This window comes from Coregonus lavaretus (genome assembly GCF_964263955.1).
Source record: "Coregonus lavaretus genome assembly, chromosome: 17".
Lineage (NCBI taxonomy): Eukaryota > Metazoa > Chordata > Actinopteri > Salmoniformes > Salmonidae > Coregonus > Coregonus lavaretus.
The window spans coordinates 40,738,029-40,758,145 of NC_140004.1; the positions used below are offsets into that span (position 1 = coordinate 40,738,029).

General features: G+C 45.8%; 1 protein-coding gene across 1 annotated transcript; it reads left to right on the forward strand.

Moving 5' to 3' along the window:
• Positions 1-649: 649 nt before the first annotated feature.
• Positions 650-18,296, forward strand: LOC311144398 (scavenger receptor class F member 2-like; the record flags this gene model as incomplete). The annotated part of the gene is made up of 9 exons (XM_084180409.1): positions 650-753; positions 6,758-6,816; positions 6,976-7,077; positions 7,331-7,850; positions 9,789-10,007; positions 12,504-12,607; positions 14,236-14,347; positions 17,973-18,070; positions 18,283-18,296. 9 exons carry the CDS (start codon positions 650-652, stop codon positions 18,294-18,296), a joined length of 1,332 nt encoding a protein of 443 aa, XP_084036535.1.
• Positions 18,297-20,117: the final 1,821 nt, after the last annotated feature.

Below are 20,117 nucleotides of genomic sequence, written 5' to 3' on the forward strand. Positions count from 1 at the left end.
CTACATCGGGAATTTCCCTCCGCCACTACTGAGAGCCCAAGAAAGAGAAGACAATAACGGAATAAAACTATATTAATCTTTGATTTAAAGAAAATTTGACATTTTGGCTCGGCCCGTTTTCTACTCGTTTGCTGTTAGCTTAGTTATTCCACTGGGCACAAAACAAGATTTGTGGTCAAATCATGGTTGGTGGCAATAAGCGGCTGCTTCTATTGTCGAAGGAGGATGCCTGTTGGCTTCCGCTACTTTCCTGGTGTCTCTTTCCTGCTTGCTTATTCTTTTGAAAATGTATGGAATAACGAATAGTTCTCTATTACAAATCTGCAATGAAAGAAAGTCATAATTCGAGGAGATCGAATTGCGTGTTTATGTTTGGGTTTTATAATTTATTTGGAACTATACTCTGCGTGGTTTGGTGTCGCTACACTTTGTTTCAACTCGGTGGTAAGCCTTTTCTCCGCAAATGGAACCTGGATTATACCATACTTGGATAAAGTTTCTGAAGTTCCCACAATAACAAATAAACACCTTTTATCGCCGTGGATTATACATAAAGAAACCCCGGATAACACAATAGTAGGATAACGTTTTCTGGAGATGAGGAATGCGGAGTGAAAGAGGCGTCTAGAAGGATGCTGTTTCTTGTAAAATGGAATTGAATATTTTTTTTGCAGTTTTGGTGGTTTGTTCATTTTTGTCGAGTTTCAGCCAAGAACTCAATCCCAAAGGCAGGAATGTATGCAAACTACCAGGGTAAGTATAATAACGGTTCTGTCGATTAAAAAAGGAGTTGCCTGCCTTTATCACTCTCCATATCATGCAGCTAGCCTACCTACTTCTTGTTGTATGGTGCTTTCATTTATTGATCGCTCACATTGCAAAATACTTTGAGACTCGGTTATGACGTTGTCTTGCCCTCCACTGATATTGTGTACAAGTTGGTCGTATTTCTTTTCATATGCACTACCTCTCCTTACACAAGAAGGATTCCACCTGAACAGCCATCCCATCCAGATGCGACATGCATCTGGAACCGTGGATAATGTTCAATCTATTCTTATAGGGGGCGCTATATATTGATTGACACTGGCCTGAAGTCGTGGCATCAGCTATTTCAGTGTTTCCCAAGTCCAGTCCTTGAGTATCTAACATCACAGATTTTCGTTGTAGCCCGGACAAGCACACCTGATTCAACTTGTCAACTAATCATCAAGCCATCAATGAGTTGAATCAGGGGAGTTTGTCTGGGGCTACAACACAATGTGTTCTGTAGGGGGTACTGGAGGACTGGAGCTGGGAAACATTGAGCAAAATGACTGAAAATAACCACACAAAATGTTATGGCTTCCGCTGCCAGACACAAACAGCTCAGTCTCCCAATGTTTTCATTCATTAGATTCAGAACACCCATGAAGTGTGTGTGTGTGTGTGTGTGTGTGTGTGTGTGTGTGTGTGTGTGCGTGTGTGTGTGTGTTTGTGTGTGCGTGCGTGCGTGCGTGTGTGTGGATCAAGTGAAAGTGACAATCTATTAGCTGAAGCGTACATTTCTTATTCACCAGTAAGCATTGACTATGCAAGCATGTCAAAGGAGGGTCGGGTGCAAGAGAAGAGTGTATGGGATCCAAAGTAGAGGTCATAGCCAGTCTGTGGTCTGCCCCTAAACACACTCTGACATTAGAAAGGAGACCACAGGGCCCAGCCTGCTTCTATCCTTACCTTTCCTGTTAGAATGTCTCCTAAAAATACAACTCATGTAGTCTGTATAAAACATGTTTCTTTGTTGTCATAGTTGTTGCCCAGCTGTCTATAGTTGGTTTGAAGGTCGTTACTTTGACGTTTAGCATCCCCACTGAGTGGTTTTTGCTTAGGGTACAGTAAACTCTCCATTATTCATCATCACCACATACACATTTGACATTGGCCCAACTCTCAATGTAACGTCTCAATCACAATCCTATCCTTAGATTTTTTTACTGGCTTGAGTGCTTGCTTTCTCGCAGTGCACCACCCCTATCATTTTCTTTAATTTCTGCCTGTTATTTTCTATTTTTACTGGGTTCAGTCACAGGAAGAATTGAGGGAAGTAGTTTTTTATTTATCATTGCTGCTCAGCATTTCCTATGTGTGTCCTCATGTTACTAAATTAGCTCTACTGTAGCTGGGTGTTACTAAATCAGCTCTACTGTAGCTGGGTGTTACGAAATCAGCTCTACTGTACAGTAACTGGGTGTTACTAAATCAGCTCTACTGTAGCTGGGCGTTATGAAATCAGCTCACTGACTGTAGCTGGGTGTTACTAAATCAGCTCTATTGTAGCTGGGTGTTACTAAATCAGCTCTACTGTAGCTGGGTGTTACTAAATCAGCTCTACTGTAGCTGGGTGTTACTAAATCAGCTGTACTGTAGCTGGGTGTTACTAAATCAGCTCAACTGTAGCTGAGTGTTACTAAATCAGCTATACTGTAGCTGGGTGTTACTAAATCAGCTCTATTGTAGCTGGGTGTTACTAAATCAGCTCAACTTAGCTGGGTGTTACTAAATCAGCTGTACTGTAGCTGGGTGTTACTAAATCAGCTCTATTGTAGCTGGGTGTTACTAAATCAGCTCTACTGTAGCTGGGTGTTACTAAATCAGCTCTACTGTACAGTGACTGGGTGTTACTAAATCAGCTCTATTGTAGCTGGGTGTTACTAAATCAGCTCTACTGTAGCTGGGTGTTACTAAATCAGCTCTATTGTAGCTGGGTGTTACTAAATCAGCTCAACTGTAGCTGGGTGTTACTAAATCAGCTCTATTGTAGCTGGGTGTTACTAAATCAGCTCTACTGTAGCTGGGTGTTACTAAATCAGCTCTACTGTAGCTGGGTGTTACTAAATCAGCTCTATTGTAGCTGGGTGTTACTAAATCAGCTCAACTGTAGCTGGGTGTTACTAAATCAGCTCTATTGTAGCTGGGTGTTACTAAATCAGCTCTATTGTAGCTGGGTGTTACTAAATCAGCTCTACTGTAGCTGGGTGTTACTAAATCAGCTCTACTGTAGCTGGGTGTTACTAAATCAGCTCTACTGTAGCTGGGTGTTACTAAATCAGCTCTACTGTAGCTGGGTGTTACTAAATCAGCTCTATTGTAGCTGGGTGTTACTAAATCAGCTCTACTGTAGCTGGGTGTTACTAAATCAGCTCTACTGTAGCTGGGTGTTACTAAATCAGCTCTATTGTAGCTGGGTGTTACTAAATCAGCTCTACTGTAGCTGGGTGTTACTAAATCAGCTCTATTGTAGCTGGGTGTTACTAAATCAGCTCTATTGTAGCTGGGTGTTACTAAATCAGCTCTACTGTAGCTGGGTGTTACTAAATCAGCTCTACTGTACAGTGACTGGGTGTTACTAAATCAGCTCTATTGTAGCTGGGTGTTACTAAATCAGCTTTACTGTAGCTGGGTGTTACTAAATCAGCTCTATTGTAGCTGGGTGTTACTAAATCAGCTCTACTGTAGCTGGGTTTTACTAAATCAGCTCTACTGTAGCTGGGTGTTACTAAATCAGCTCTATTGTCGCTGGGTGTTACTAAATCAGCTCTATTGTAGCTGGGTGTTACTAAATCAGCTCTACTGTAGCTGGGTGTTACTAAATCAGCTCTACTGTAGCTGGGTGTTACTAAATCAGCTCTATTGTAGCTGGGTGTTACTAAATCAGCTGTACTGTAGCTGCGTGTTACTAAATCAGCTCTACTTTAGCTGAGTGTTACTAAATAAGCTCTATTGTAGCTGGGTGTTACTAAATCAGCTCTATTGTAGCTGGGTGTTACTAAATCAGCTGTACTGTAGCTGGGTGTTACTAAATCAGCTCTATTGTAGCTGGGTGTTACTAAATCAGCTCTACTGTAGCTGGGTGTTACTAAATCAGCTCTACTTTAGCTGAGTGTTACTAAATAAGCTCTATTGTAGCTGGGTGTTACTAAATCAGCTCTATTGTAGCTGGGTGTTACTAAATCAGCTCTACTGTAGCTGGGTGTTACTAAATCAGCTCTACTGTACAGTGACTGGGTGTTACTAAATCAGCTCTATTGTAGCTGGGTGTTACTAAATCAGCTCTATTGTAGCTGGGTGTTACTAAATCAGCTTTACTGTAGCTGGGTGTTACTAAATCAGCTCTATTGTAGCTGGGTGTTACTAAATCAGCTTTACTGTAGCTGGGTGTTACTAAATCAGCTCTATTGTAGCTGGGTGTTACTAAATCAGCTCTACTGTAGCTGGGTGTTACTAAATCAGCTCTACTGTAGCTGGGTGTTACTAAATCAGCTCTATTGTAGCTGGGTGTTACTAAATCAGCTCTACTGTAGCTGGGTGTTACTAAATCAGCTCTACTGTAGCTGGGTGTTACTAAATCAGCTCTACTGTAGCTGGGTGTTACTAAATCAGCTCTATTGTAGCTGGGTGTTACTAAATCAGCTCTACTGTAGCTGGGTGTTACTAAATCAGCTCTACTGTAGCTGGGTGTTACTAAATCAGCTCTACTGTAGCTGGGTGTTACTAAATCAGCTCTACTTTAGCTGAGTGTTACTAAATAAGCTCTATTGTAGCTGGGTGTTACTAAATCAGCTCTACTGTAGCTGGGTGTTACTAAATCAGCTCTACTGTAGCTGGGTGTTACTAAATCAGCTCTACTGTAGCAGGGTGTTACTAAATAAGCTCTATTGTAGCTGGGTGTTACTAAATCAGCTGTACTGTAGCTGGGTGTTACTAAATAAGCTCTATTGTAGCTGGGTGTTACTAAATCAGCTCTACTGTAGCTGAGTGTAACTAAATAAGCTCTATTGTAGCTGGGTGTTACTAAATCAGCTGTACTGTAGCTGGGTGTTACAAAATCAGCTCTACTGTAGCTGGGTGTTACTAAATAAGCTCTACTGTAGCTGAGTGTTACTAAATAAGCTCTACTGTAGCTGCGTGTTACTAAATAAGCTCTATTGTAGCTGGGTGTTACTAAATCAGCTCTACTGTAGCTGGGTGTTACTAAATCAGCTCTATTGTAGCTGGGTGTTACGAAATCAGCTGTACTGTAGCTGGGTGTTACTAAATAAGCTCTATTGTAGCTGGGTGTTACTAAATCAGCTTTACTGTATGTTTCTGGGTGTTATTAAATCAGCTCACTGACTGTAAATGGGCCATTGACCTCATCAACAATGCCAGTTCACACATCTTTGTTTGTCAGTATTCAATGCATCATAAAGTACCATGGGAAAGTGAGAAATGCAAAGCAAACCTTTAAAAAAGTGGAAAAGCTGCTATCTGATTTTGTCAGTCTCAAGAAACAAATACAATGTTGTTGAATGAGGAGTTCAGTACTAGAACGCCCTTCGAAGTGGCAAATCACTAATATAGGAGTTACGATATACAAATGTGGGTCCTGCTTTATTTCAAAACCACATCTTTCACACAAAGAACAAAATCAGTCTTCTCCAGAGCTGTGATGAATTGGGCTGTGTGTCAAATGTCAGATGGGTTCAACCCCATACATGTACAATGTGATGTATCTACGTTACATAGATAACATTGACCACCTTGGAAACACCTCACTGAAAGTAGATCTGATTCATAGTTTATAAAGACTCATGGCATTAAAGTAAACTGCACAGCTTTTGATCCATGTTTGTGCATACCTTTCATCCAGAATTGTAAAGAATCTCTCAAACTCAGCCTACCGCCATGTCACAGGCGTAACTTTGAGACAGAACAGAGGAGATAAGCTGGCGTAGTTTTATAGTTTAAAAAAACAGTGTGTGTGTCTCTATCTGTGAGTGTGTGTGTGTATGCGTGCACTCCCTGAGTCTGACTGAAGGCAGAATGCCGCCCCCAACACTTCAGAGGAAGGGAAAGTGTGCAAGGGACCTCTGGGAGGTCAGTGGAGTGGAAGGAAAAGGAGAAGCATCTGTCCTTTCCTGACAAAGCAGAGCAGAGCATGGTGTTGCTGCTTCCGACTAGACCGTCATGCCTCTCTAAACTCACACTCCCCACTACTTCCTGGCTAGACGTGGGGTCATCTTCAAACAGTATTTGTTTTCTTTAAGATATTTTAACTGAAGCTTGCCTGGTGGTAGTGGTGATGGTAGTGGTGGTGGTAGTGGTGGTAGTGGTGGTGGTAGTAGTGGTGGTGATGATGGTGGTAGTGATGGTGGTAGTGATGGTGGTAGTGGTGGTGGTAGTGGTGATGGTAGTGGTGGTAGAGGTGGTGGTGATGGTAGTGGTGGTGGTAGTGGTGGTAGTAGTGGTGGTAGTGATGGTGGTAGTGGTGGTAGAGGTGGTAGTGGTGGTGGTGATGGTAGTGGTGGTGGTAGTGATGGTGGTAGTGATGGTGGTAGTGGTGGTGATGGTGGTGGTGGTAGAGGTGGTAGTGGTGGTGGTGATGGTGGTAGTGGTGGTAGTAGTGGTGGTGGTGATGGTGGTAGTGATGGTAGTAGTGGTGGTAGTGGTGGTGGTGATGGTGTTAGTGGTGGTGGTAGTGGTGGTGGTGATGGTGGTGGTGATGGTGGTAGTGGTGGTAGTAGTGGTGGTAGTGGTGGTGGTGATGGTGGTAGTGGTGGTAGTAGTGGTGGTGGTGATGGTGGTAGTGGTGGTAGTAGTGGTGGTGGTGATGGTGGTAGTGATGGTGGTAGTGGTGGTGATGGTGGTGGTTCTGTTGTTTTGCTACACTGAGTGTTCACGTTTCTAGTCTTATCTTCTTCCTCTCTGACACGCTCCTTTTTCTTCCCCTGTCGTTTAGGTCACCAGTATTGGTGTGCTGCAGCGGGTGGGGGCAGCTAGGAGATGAATGTTTGACACGTATGTATGCATATCAACATCAAAATACAGTATTTTCATACCTCTTCGTATTCACATTTGTAATGTATCAGTAACATCACAATAAAGTATTGCAACATGGTATGTTTTCATGTTGTGGATATTGCCAATAATAATTCAGTATTCACCTCCTCCTACCAGCTCTCTGTGAAGGGAACTTTACCTGTAAGGAGAATGAGCTGTGCATCAGGCCCAATGAATGTCGCTGTCGACATGGATATTTCGGAGCCAGTTGTGATACAAGTAAGCAACTTGCTTTTGTGATACTATATTTAAAACATATGTATTCAAATCACTTTCATGGCCATGACTTGTACTTTCATTGTCAAGGGAACCATTATGTTACAGTTCATTGTTGAAATTACTCTGAATGAATGGTGTTGAATGTGCTGTCCTAAACCAACAGAAGGGAAATGTTGAAGCCATTGTACAGTGTATTCCTTGACTTGTGAGGTTCCAGTGATCCTATAAAAAGGACTCTATCCTTCTTTCCCAGAGTGCCCAACCCAATTCTGGGGCCCCGACTGCAAGGGCAAGTGCCAGTGCTTCCCCAACGGCCAGTGTGACGACGTGACGGGCAAATGCACATGCAACCCCAACCGCTGGGGGCCCAACTGCGAGAAGCCCTGCCTCTGCCAGAAGGGCAAGTGTGACCAGGACACGGGCTCGTGCACATGCCACCATGGCTTCTGGGGCACTCAGTGTGCTAACAACTGCTACTGCAGTCTCAACTCTGTCTGTGACCAGAACACAGGAAGGTGTAACTGTAGTCCAGGCTGGACAGGGAGGAATTGTGCCATCCAGTGTAACTGTAATAACTCACCATGCGAGCAGTTTACGGGTCGGTGCCAGTGCCAGGAGAGACTGTGGGGCCAGCGGTGCGAGAGGTATTGTCAGTGTATCCATGGGAAGTGCAACCAGGCGGATGGCTCGTGTACCTGCACGCCAGGGTACCGAGGGAAGTTCTGCAGGGAACCGTGTCCCGCTGGGTTCTACGGACAGAACTGCAGGAACAGGTGAGGAACCAAAACACTGGAGAGAACCATTTGAGTTCACTGGAGAGGGAGTATTATTCTAACAGAAAATGGAACATACATTTTTTCATGAAAATGTAACAGATGTGAAACTGAAAAGGCAATGATCCTAATGCACACGTTTTTCTCTTTATTTTTTTTGCCAAGGATCTTAACGTTAAAATCCATATTAACGGTGTAATAGGGAGATACTGGGGAATTGGTGTTCACATTATCTCATAATAATCATCTAATATGCTGAAGCCATTCAGGTGGATTACCTTGTTCAGGGTCTGCAGAACTGGTGTTATACAGTAGTGGGCCAAAAATATTGCCACCTTTGCACTTTTTTCAAGTAACTCACAATTTTCCCTAAAAATAAGTTGAGATTTAACAAAGTATTTGGTCTCCACAATTCTTTATTTCACTGTTAATATTACAGAGCCTTTGTTTTTGATTCGGAACTATATATATATATCCGTTTAAATCAGAAAATAAACAGAACTGGCATTGACACCCTAGACTTAATATTTGATAGCACAGCCTTTGGTCAAAGTAACTGCAATCAAGCGCTTCCTATAGCCATTGATGAGCTTCCTGCACCTCTGTACTGGCAGTTTGGCCCACTCTTCTTGTGCAAACTGCTCCAGTTCTCCCAGATTTGAAGGGTGCCTTCTCCCAACTGCTGTTTTCAGATCTCCACAAGTTTTCAATGGGATTTAGATCTGGACTCATTGCTGGCCACTTCTCCTACCATATAACTCCCTTTCATTGAGTTGGCGACAGATGGTGTGAGTTGAAACTGTCGTACCTTGTGTCAGAGGGTCAGCTTGAATCTGTGTGGAGGTTGACCGAGATGCTTTCTCCACCATTCAAACCATCCTTCGCTGCAATCTTCCATCAAGTTTTCTCTTGCGGCCACGTCCAGGGAGGTTGGCTACAGTGGCATGGGCCTTAAACGTCTTGATAACATTACGTATGGTGGAAACAGGAACATCAAGGTCTCTGGAGATGGACTTGTAGCCTTGAGATTGTCAATGCTTGGCTTCAATCTTGTGTCTGACCTCCTCAGATAATTCTCTAGTTTTCTTTCTTTTCTTCACAGAGATACAAAACAGGAGAATTAGTCCTTTTCTCTACTCAAACTGGTTGAATTAGTGATTTTTATATTTCAGGCACCTGCAACTCACCACAGGTCAGTTCATTTCCAAAGTAAAGGAGAATCACCTGCTTGAAATCTAATTATTTCTAACTATTTCTAGAAGGTTCTAATAATCTATACTAATAATAGATATTTTAGGATTTCTTTGTGGAATAAGTTAAGATTTAGTAAATTATTCCAATGTTTTTGTTTTGTTCAACTGCACACCAAAGACATACAGTATGTGGATACCAAAATAGAGCCAGTTTGCTACAGCAGGGAAATAATCCTGCAGCAACAGGAAATGTGAATTATTATGTGGATTATAATTAATGGACATTTTTGTAGGAGTTGATACATTTTTCGTAATGGAACATAAATTCTGAAATTTCTAAGTAGAAATTACAAACTTCAGAAGCCTTTTTAAACCTCAAATAGACTAAAGGTTATCCTGCAACAGGGTGATCAAATTAAGATCCTACATCTGTACTACACACATGGAAAATGTCTACAGGTCCCAAATGTAGCAAATGTAGCAAATCATCAAATGTAATCTTACACATAAGGCATTGTTTTGACAGCACTACAACTATGAGATATTACCAAAACCGACCAAAATGTCACCCAGTAGTCATGCTGCTCCCAAATTGTGATGACAGACACGGCTTCGCCCAAAAAGCTCCCTATTTCCATTTAGTGCAATACTCTCTTCCCCCAGGTGTTCTAATGTCTCCCCCTCTCCCCTCTCTCTCCCCCCAGGTGTTCTAATGTATCCCCCTCTCCCCTCTCTCTTCCCCCAGGTGTGGGCACTGTAAGGGGCAGCAGCCCTGTAAGATAACCGAGGGGAGGTGTGTGACCTGTGAGGGGGGCTGGAATGGGACAAAGTGTGACCAGATGTGCCTGCCAGGCTTCTTCGGGGAGAACTGCCTGGACGAGTGTCCTCCGTGTAAAGACGGCCACTTCTGCAACCGCATCGACGGAAAGTGCTCCCACTGCAACCCCGGCTGGATCGGGGACAGGTAGGCCACACACATACACCTGGAACCACGGGCAGGGGCACACAAACCTGTGTACACACACATGTGCGCATGCCATTAGGGTTCCTTTTAGTTGTTTATTAGGATAGTAAATATTTGTTGCCCTAATGGGTATTTAACTTTGTGGAATTTCAACATAACATTTCATGTCGACAGATGATGTGGAAAAACACATTCTCTTTATGGTTTAGTACAGTCATGTTGTCCACTTGTTCTCATGCCAACATATTATTCACAGACCCTTTGTATTACCATTTTAAGCACTTGAAAGAATCATTTAAAAACATGAACTTGTACTAACCAATGCTGTCATGCTGTGCTAATGTTCTGAGTGTGTACACATTTCTAGTGTACTTTTCAGTATGTGATTTACATAGATGCTGAATTACAGTCACTGCATCAGAGCATTGAACGTGTGCTTGCATGCTGTGCTAAGGGTTCTGAGATGTGACTCACAGCTCCTGAGTATATTATTTATGCATAGTCACTTTAACTCTACCCACATGTACATACAGTTGAAGTCTGAAGTTTACATACACTTAGATTGGAGTCATTAAAACTTGTTTTTCAACCACTTCACACATTTTTGGCAAGTCGGTTAGGACATCTACTTTGTGCATGACACAAGTAATTTTTCCAACAATTGTTTACAGACAATTAATTCACTGTATCACAATTCCAGTGGGTCAGAAGTTTACATACACTAAGTTGACTGTGCCTTTAAACAGCTTGGAAAATTCCAGAAAATGATGTCATGGCTTTAGAAGCTTCTGATAGGCTAATTTACATCATTTGAGTCAATTGGAGGTGTACCTGTGGATGTTTTTCAAGGCCTACCGTCAAACTCAGTGCCTCTTTGCTTGACATCATGGGAAAATCAAAAGAAATCAGCCAAGACCTCAGAAAAAAAATTGTAGTCCTCCACAAGTCTGGTTCATCCTTGGGAGCAATTTCCAAACGCCTGAAGGTACCACGTTCATCTTTACAAACAATAGTACGCACGTATAAACACCATAGGACCATGCAGCCGTCATACCGCTCAGGAAGGAGACGCGTTCTGTCTCCTAGAGATGAACGTACTTTGGTGCGAAAAGTGAAAATCAATCCCAGAACAACAGCAAAGGACCTTGTGAAGATGATGAAGGAAACAGGTACAAAATTATCTATATCCACAGTAAAACGAGTCCTATATCGACATAACCTGAAAGGCTGCTCACCAAGGGAGAAGCCACTGCTCCAAAACCCCCATAAAAATGCCAGACTACGGTTTGCAACTGCACATGGGGACAAAGATCGTACTTTTTGGAGAAATGTCCTCTGGTCTGATTAAAGAAAAATAGAACTGTTTGGCCATAATGACCATCGTTATGTTTGGAGGAAAAAGGGGGCTGCTTGCAAGCCAAAGAACACCTTCCCAACCGTGAAGCACTGGGGTGGCAGCATCATGCTGTGGGGGTGCTTTGCTGCAGGAGGGACTGGTGCACTTCACAAAATAGATGGCATCATGAGGAAGGACAATTATGTGGATATATTGAAGCAACATCTCAAGACATCAGTCAGGAAGTTAAAGATTGGTCGCAAATGGGTCTTCCAAATGGACAATGACCCCAAGCATACTTCCAAAGTTGTGGCAAAATGGCTTAAGGACAACAAAGTCAAGGTATTGGAGTGGCCATCACAAAGCCCTGACCTCAGTCCTATAGAACATTTGTGGGCAGAACTGAAAAAGCGTGTGCGAGCAAGGAGGCCTACAAACCTGACTCAGTTACACCAGCTCTGTCAGGAGGAATGGGCCAAAATTCACCCAACTTATTGTGGGAAGCTTGTGGAAGGCTTCCTGAAACGTTTGACCCAAGTTAAACAATTTAAAGGAGAATGGGCCTCGCACCAAAACATCCTGTTTAGGCTTCCCATCATGTCTACAATACCCAGACATGTTATCTTTCCAACTGTTTTTTTTGTACACCCTCGTGCTTCACGCCTAGAGGTTTCCTAATTACATGGCCAAACCAGGAAACCCTTTCGACCCTAGCATATCTCTAGTGCCCAGGTCACTAGTGGTCGGGAAAAACTACTGGTTGTACGTACAGATGTAGGATCTTTATTTGACCTGTATTGTCACAGCAAAATAATCCTTCAGCAACAGGATTGTAACGTTTAGTCCATAATGTTGTATGATCATTGGTTAGGCTATTAGCTGCCCAAAAGTAGGCTACATTAAATGTTAATATAACCGTGTGTTAGTGTGGGTTTTCCGTGAATTTATGTAAATCTGCTTTCAGGAACATTTTCAGGAACAAAAGTGTGATCAAATTAAGATCCTACATCTGTAATCATTATTCAGTGCAGAGGGAGTTGGCTTCATATAGTCATTGTAGTACATTACCAGTTTATTCACTGTCTGTTAACCCCTGTCCCACTGTCTATTTCAATGCACCTGTCTCAGACACTAAGATGTTGTTTGTGTCTGTCTTCTAGCTGCAACATGACGTGTCAGATGGGTCAGTATGGAGTGAACTGTGCCCAGACCTGCACCTGTCACGACAACAACTGTAACCCAGTGTCGGGGGCCTGCAACCTACGTAAGGAAACACACACACACACACACACACACACACACTGCAACCTACGCAAGGAAACCACTCTCTGTATTTCCTCATTCACTTCTACAGATCTGAGAGAATGTTAGGTCACTGTTTTTTAAGGCAGCCACGCCACAAGACTGAATATTAAGAGGTAGAAAAGGTGTTCTTTGCGGAGCACGTGGGGCGTCAAACCCTGGTGCTTCTAGTGTTAAAAAAGTTACTCGATTTTTTGAAGGAATGCAAGACGTAAAGAAAACACACCCTTGCCTGACTATAGACGTGACTATAGACGTGACTATAGAGATCATATCAAATGTGTGCACTCCACATGAAGGTCCCAAATGCCAAACCCCTTGCTTGACTGTTTGTCTGTCTAAATAGCCAGTTGCTAGCAGTGACGCAGCTCATGAATGTCTGTCTGTGAGTTGAACGGAGACGATGAGCACTAACGCACATGTTTATTCACGTTACTGTAGTAGAATTAACATGGAGGAGGCCTAATGGCCTTTCCAGAATGCCTGGTGTCCTTTTTTACGACTGTGTTTGTTGGCCTTGTTCCTGTCCAGCCGGAGAGAAGGGGGGGGGGGGGGTTTGGAGGGAAGATGGTAGAGAGAGAGAAAGAGGGAGAGAGAGAAAGAGAGTGATGGAAGATGGTAGAGATAGAGAGAGAGGGGGAGGATGGTAGAGAGAGAGAGAGAAAGCAGAGAGAGAGGGGGAGGATGGTTGAGAGAGAGAAAGAGGGAGAGAGAGAGGGGGAGGATGGTAGAGAGAGAGAGGGGGGGAGGATGGTAGAGAGAGAGAGAGAAAGAGTGAGAGTAAGAGTAAGGGAGAGAGAACTGGAGGATGAAAAGAGAAGGGAGGAGAGGAAATAAGGTCACCAGAGGTTTCAGCAAATGGGCATGTTGGGAAGCGGCGATGATGTCACTGGGTCAGGCCATTCAGCTCTGCCGGGCCAGTCCCTTCCTTTATCCAGCTGTGAACACAGAGGCCAGGCCCTACATGCCACACCCAGGACTCACTTCTATTCTTCCACAGCCTCTATGACAGCAGAGGGACATAGAGGGCCAGGGGCCACCAGTATTTATCTAATTGCTATCTGGTGTGGCATGATGGTGCCATCTTTGCAGTGCACTACTTTTGATCAGGGCTCCAAAGGCCTAGATATGTTTATGCAACTGAGTTTTAAGTCTAGTCATCCTAGAAAGGGAGGGTGCTTCTAAATCATGAATGAATTATGGGGGTAAAGGGAGTTGTAGCAGAGGGGTAATAGAGTGAGTGAAGGATAGGGTTCAGTGGACGCTTCTAGAAGTCGGTTAAGTGGATCCACAGCAGGAGATCTATAAAGAGTGGCGATTTTTAGAGAAGAGGGCTGTTGCATGCATGGCTGAAATTAACATCTATGACTTATCTCAATTGGATATCTCTTCAATGCCCACTTCATGGTACATACTATAGGTCTACAGTATTTCCACAGTGTGGAGGGTCAACATAGTGTGATTCTGGGAGTTCAGGGAGTTCTGACAGAATAATGCCAGTTGGCACCGGATATATACAAATGTCTCTGGTTGGCAACAGTGTGGCACACCCATAAACCCCTGCTTGTGTCCATCTGTCTGCTGTTTCAGAGCCTAACCAGCGGATGGGCGTGATCGCGGCGGGAACCCTGGTCTCCTTTCTGCTCACTGTCCTCCTCTCACTCCTCTGCTGCTGCCTCTGCAGAAATAAAGACCAACACAAGTGAGTGACAGACACAGGCCTGGTGTAGGGTGAGGGCATGTGACAGACACAGGCCTGGTGTAGGGTGAGGGCGGTGACAGATAAAGGCCTGGTGTAGGGTTAGGGCATGTGACAGACACAGGCCTGGTATAGGGTGAGGGCGAGTGACAGACACAGGCCTGGTGTAGGGTGAGGGTGGGTGACAGACACATACCTGGTGTAGGGTGAGGTATAGGGTGAGTGTGGGTGACAGACACATACCTGGTGTAGGGTGAGGGCAGGTGACAAACACAGACCTGGTATAGGATGAGGGTGGGTGACAGACACAGGCCTGGTGTAGGGTGAAGGCGGGTGACAGACACAGGCCTGCTGTAGGGTGAGGTATAGGGTGAGTGTGGGTGACAGACACATACCTGGTGTAGGGTGAGGGCAGGTGACAAACACAGACCTGGTATAGGGTGAGGGTGGGGGACAGACACAGGCCTGGTATAGGGTGAGGGTGGGTGACAGACACAGGCCTGGTGTAGGGTGAGGACGGTTGGCAAACACAGACCTGGTATAGGGTGAGGGTGGGTGACAGACACAGGCCTGCTGTAGGGTGAAGGCGGGTGACAGACACAGGCCTGCTGTAGGGTGAGGTATAGGGTGAGTGTGGGTGACAGACACATACCTGGTGTAGGGTGAGGGCAGGTGACAAACACAGACCTGGTATAGGGTGAGGGTGGGTGACAGACACAGGCCTGGTATAGGGTGAGGGTGGGGGACAGACACAGGCCTGGTGTAGGGTGAGGGCGGTTGGCAAACACAGGCCAGGTGTAGAGTGAGGGCAGTGACAAACACATACCTGAAATAGGGTGAGGGCAGGGGACAGACACAACCTGGTGTAGGGTGAGGGTGAGTGACAGACACATACCTTGTGTAGGATGAGGGCAGGTGACAAATACAGACCTAGTATAGGGTGAGGGTGGGTGACAGACACAGGCCTGGTGTAGGGTGAAGGCGGGTGACAGACACAGGCTTGGTGTAGGGTGAGGTATATGGTGAGGGTAGGTGACAAACACAGACCTGGTGTAGGGTGAGGGCAGGTGACAGACACAGGCCTGGTATAGGGTGAGGGCAGGTGACAGACACAGACCTGGTTTAGGGTTAGGGCGGGTGACAGACACAGACCTGGTGTAGGGTGAGGGTGGGTGACAGAAACAGGCCTGGTATAGGGTGAGGGTAGGTGACAGACATATACCTGGTGTAGGGTAAGGGCAGGTGAAAGACACAGGCCTTAATTAGGGTGAGGGCAGGTGACAGAAACAGGCCTGGTGTAGGGTGAGGGCAGGTGACAGACACAGGCCTGGTGTAGGGTGAGGGCGGGTGACAGACACAGGCCTGGTGTAGGGTGAGGGCGGGTGACAGACACAGGCCTGGTGTAGGGTGAGGGCGGGTGACAGACACAGGCCTGGTGTAGGGTAAGGCGAGTGACAGACACAGGCCTAGTGTAGGGTGAGGGCAGGTGACAGACACAGGGCTGTTATAGGATGAGGGCGGGTGACAGACACAGGCCTGGTGTAGGGTTAGGGCAGGTGACAAATACAGACCTAGTATAGGGTGAGGGTGGGTGACAGACACAGGCCTGGTATAGGGTGAAGGCGGGTGACAGACACAGGCCTGCTGTAGGGTGAGGTATAGGGTGAGTGTGGGTGACAGACACATACCTGGTGTAGGGTGAGGGCAGGTGACAAACACAGACCTGGTATAGGGTGAGGGTGGGGGACAGACACAGGCCTGGTATAGGGTGAGTGTGGGTGACAGACACATACCTGGTGTAGGGTGAGGGCAGGTGACAAACACAGACCTGGTATAGGGTGAGGGTGGGGTACAGACACAGGCCTGGTGTAGGGTGAAGGCGGGTGACAGACACAGGCCTGCTGTAGGGTGAGGGTGGGTGACAGACACAGGCCAGGTGTAGAGTGAGGGCAGTGACAAACACATACCTGAAATAGGGTGAGGGCAGGGGACAGACACAACCTGGTGTAGGGTGAGGGTGAGTGACAGACACATACCTTGTGTAGGGTGAGGGCAGGTGACAAATACAGACCTAGTATAGGGTGAGGGTGGGTGACAGACACAGGCCTGGTGTAGGGTGAAGGCGGGTGACAGACACAGGCTTGGTGTAGGGTGATGTATATGGTGAGGGTAGGTGACAAACACAGACCTGGTGTAGGGTTAGGGCGGGTGACAGACACAGACCTGGTGTAGGGTGAGGGTGGGTGACAGAAACAGGCCTGGTATAGGGTGAGGGTAGGTGACAGACATATACCTGGTGTAGGGTAAGGGCAGGTGAAAGACACAGGCCTTAATTAGGGTGAGGGCAGGTGACAGAAACAGGCCTGGTGTAGGGTGAGGGCAGGTGACAGACACAGGCCTGGTGTAGGGTGAGGGCGGGTGACAGACACAGGCCTGGTGTAGGGTAAGGCGAGTGACAGACACAGGCCTAGTGTAGGGTGAGGGCGGGTGACAGACATATAGCTGGTGTAGGGTGAAGGCGGGTGACAGACACAGGCCTAGTGTAGGGTGAGGGTGGGTGACAGACACAGGCCTGGTGTAGGGTTAGGGCAGGTGACAAATACAGACCTAGTATAGGGTGAGGGTGGGTGACAGACACAGGCCTGGTATAGGGTTAAGGCGGGTGACAGACACAGGCCTGGTGTAGGGTTAGGGCAGGTGACAAATACAGACCTAGTATAGGGTGAGGGTGGGTGACAGAAACAGGCCTGGTATAGGGTGAGGGTAGGTGACAGACATATACCTGGTGTAGGGTAAGGGCAGGTGAAAGACACAGGCCTTAATTAGGGTGAGGGCAGGTGACAGACACAGACCTGGTTTAGGGTGAAGGCGGGTGACAGACACAGGCTTGGTGTAGGGTGAGGTATATGGTGAAGGCGGGTGACAGACACAGGACTGGTGTAGGGTGAGGGCAGGTGACAGACACAGGCCTGTTATAGGATGAGGGCGGGTGACAGACACAGGCCTGGTGTAGGGTGAGGGCGGGTGACAGACACAGGCCTGGTATAGGGTGAGGGCGGGTGACAGACACAGGCCTGGTGTAGGGTGAGGGCAGGTGACAGACTCAGGCCTAGTGTAGGGTGAAGGCGGGTGACAGACACAGACCTGGTGTAGGGTGAGGGCAGGTGACAGACACAGACCTGGTATAGGGTGAGGGCTGGAGATGGGATGGAGGTTAGAGAAGATGTTGCCGTTTGCCCTCCTTGTTAAAATAGTGGAGTGTTCCATCCTTTAAAGAGTTTTTACCCTTTTATTACAGTACATACAGTATTGTTAGGGCCTTGAGTTTTTCCTGGTCATGGTACCTGATCAGGAAAGACTGTGGCTCCTTGTTATAGGTTACTATCGAGTTTAAAGGTCCTGCACAGTATATCTTATGTTGCCAAGTCCAGACTGGGCCAGTATGATAGTGTGTGGTCTTTTTCTTCATGGTTTCCAATGGCGTGTTGCTCGTACTGCAAGCGTTTCAATGTAGATGAACCTCACCCACATTTGAATCGGTTCGTATGGTTTAGTAATTTAGTATGTTTTCCATGGCGTCACCCCTCCCTCTTTCCCTCAGTCCTGACCAAGACAACTCTACCAACAGTAAAAAAGCCAAGCGGATCCTGTGTGGACGATTCAGCCGAATCAGCACCAAACTCCCCCGGATCCCACTGAGACGGCAGAAGCTGCCTAAAGTAGTCGGTAAGCGCCAATCCCTCCTCCCTGATAGGCTACTGCCTTCACCATGCCAAGACAGAGGCTGCCTTGTGTCCCAAATGGCACCCTATTTCCTAAGGGCTCTAGTGAAAAGAAGTGCACTATAAAGGGAATAAGGTACCATTTTGGATACTCTAACAGAGCCGCTGTTGCTGCCCTTAACCCTCCTTTGTTCATGTCTCTTGATCACCTAATAGTTTCTGTGTCATAGTCATGACGAGCCTCTAACTCTTCAGCATTTTCATTTTCCCTTTGCTTTGTGATTACCTGTCTCTGCGACTCTCTGTTGAGCGGTTTTCAGACAATGAATAGGGTTGTAAAGTGTACTGCAGCTGCCAAATGGGTATGGGGTTTCATCTGAGAGGAATGCAATGGTTTCAGGCCTTATTATTACTGGCACCCTTAAAACCATGCGTTCATATTATGACAACCCTAAATGGGCCCTTCTCTTTCTTCCCTCTCTTTTCTTTACTCGTTTCCCTCTTTCCCTCCTTCCCTCCTTCCCTCTTTCCCTCCTTCCCTCCTTCCTTCCTTCCCTCCTTCCTTCCTTCCTTCCCTCCTTCCCTCCTTCGCTCCTTATTAAGACAGTGAGTTGAGCTCCTCTTCTACTGGGACGAAGGCTGTGTTATTAAGAGAGAAAGAAAGGGTCGGTGTAGTGGTGTGGTGCTCGGGTACGTCTGATTGGTGTTGAGTGATACCTTATCAAAGGCTGCTGTGTTATTGTCAATGTGGAGAGGAGCGGAGGGAGAGTAGCTCCTGTCTGTCTGTGTGGAGGGAGGGAGGTGAAGGAAGGTCTTGTGTTCTGGGATAGGAATGTCTGTCTGTCAGGTCCCGTCTCAGGTCAGCTTTAAGGACATTACACATAGCTTACATACTGAAGAACTCTCCTTTTTCTTTAGACATTCCAGACACAGCCATGTTCTGGATCGACATTGGCCAGGATGCATTGGCTCTGCTATGTAGGAGATCAATTGAATCAATGGCCATCTAGACTGCTTCTGAATGAATGGATGGTCTGAGTATAGTATATTTTAATGGACCGGAGTGCCCTATTTGTTGACATTTGTAGTCACTCTACAGAGTAATATGACACCTTTAAAGCAGTCGTTTAAAAACCAGTTGCGATGAAGGAGTTAAACAGCGGTGACCTCGTTTCACTTCTCCTCTCCTTCACAATGAGTAGCATGTGCTTCTCCTCTTCTTCAGCGGACTATTTCAGATAACAGCTGTCTTAATCATGCCTGCGTAGAAACACACACTGGAATAGTATTGTCTTTGTCAGAGACTTGTCTTGTGTCAGGGGACATTAACAGCATTTTAAAAAAACACCCTCAAAGTTTACTATAACTTATAAACAATCCGCCAGAGGCTTTAGAAATTGCATTTTGTTAAAAGTCAGAGCGTCCGACCTCCTTTCAAACAAACAAGCCCTTTCATTCTTGTGTACACAAAGCATATGGTACCATGCCTGGGTTGCAATCAACTAGAACAAACTATCCCTTTGAGAATTTGGAGAGAGTAGAATAGAGTTTTTGGTCCAAGCCAAAACCAATTCTCTCTAAGTTTTCCTCCCTCACATTCAAGAATACATGACAACACACAGCTATAAAATGACAACCCAATTAATTTAAGAATATACTTTCCAGTCATTCACCCACTGTGACTTATACATCCTCCTCTTGTTCATAAGGAGAGATAAACTGATCAGCTTCGCTATCTCTCTGTCTCTCTCTGTCTCTCTCTGTCTCTCTCTCTGTCTCTCTCTCTCTCTCTGTCTCTCTGTCTCTCTCTGTCTCTGTCTCTCTCTCTGTCTCTCTGTCTCTCTCTCTCTATCTCTCTGTCTCTCTGTCTCTCTGTCTCTGTCTCTCTGTCTCTCTCTCTGTCTCTCTCTGTCTCTCTGTCTCTCTCTCTCTCTGTCTCTCTCTCTGTCTCTCTGTCTCTCTCTCTGTCTCTCTGGTCTCTCTGTCTCTGTCTCTCTGTCTCTCTCTCTCTGTCTCTCTGTCTCTGTCTCTGTCTCTCTCTGTCTCTCTCT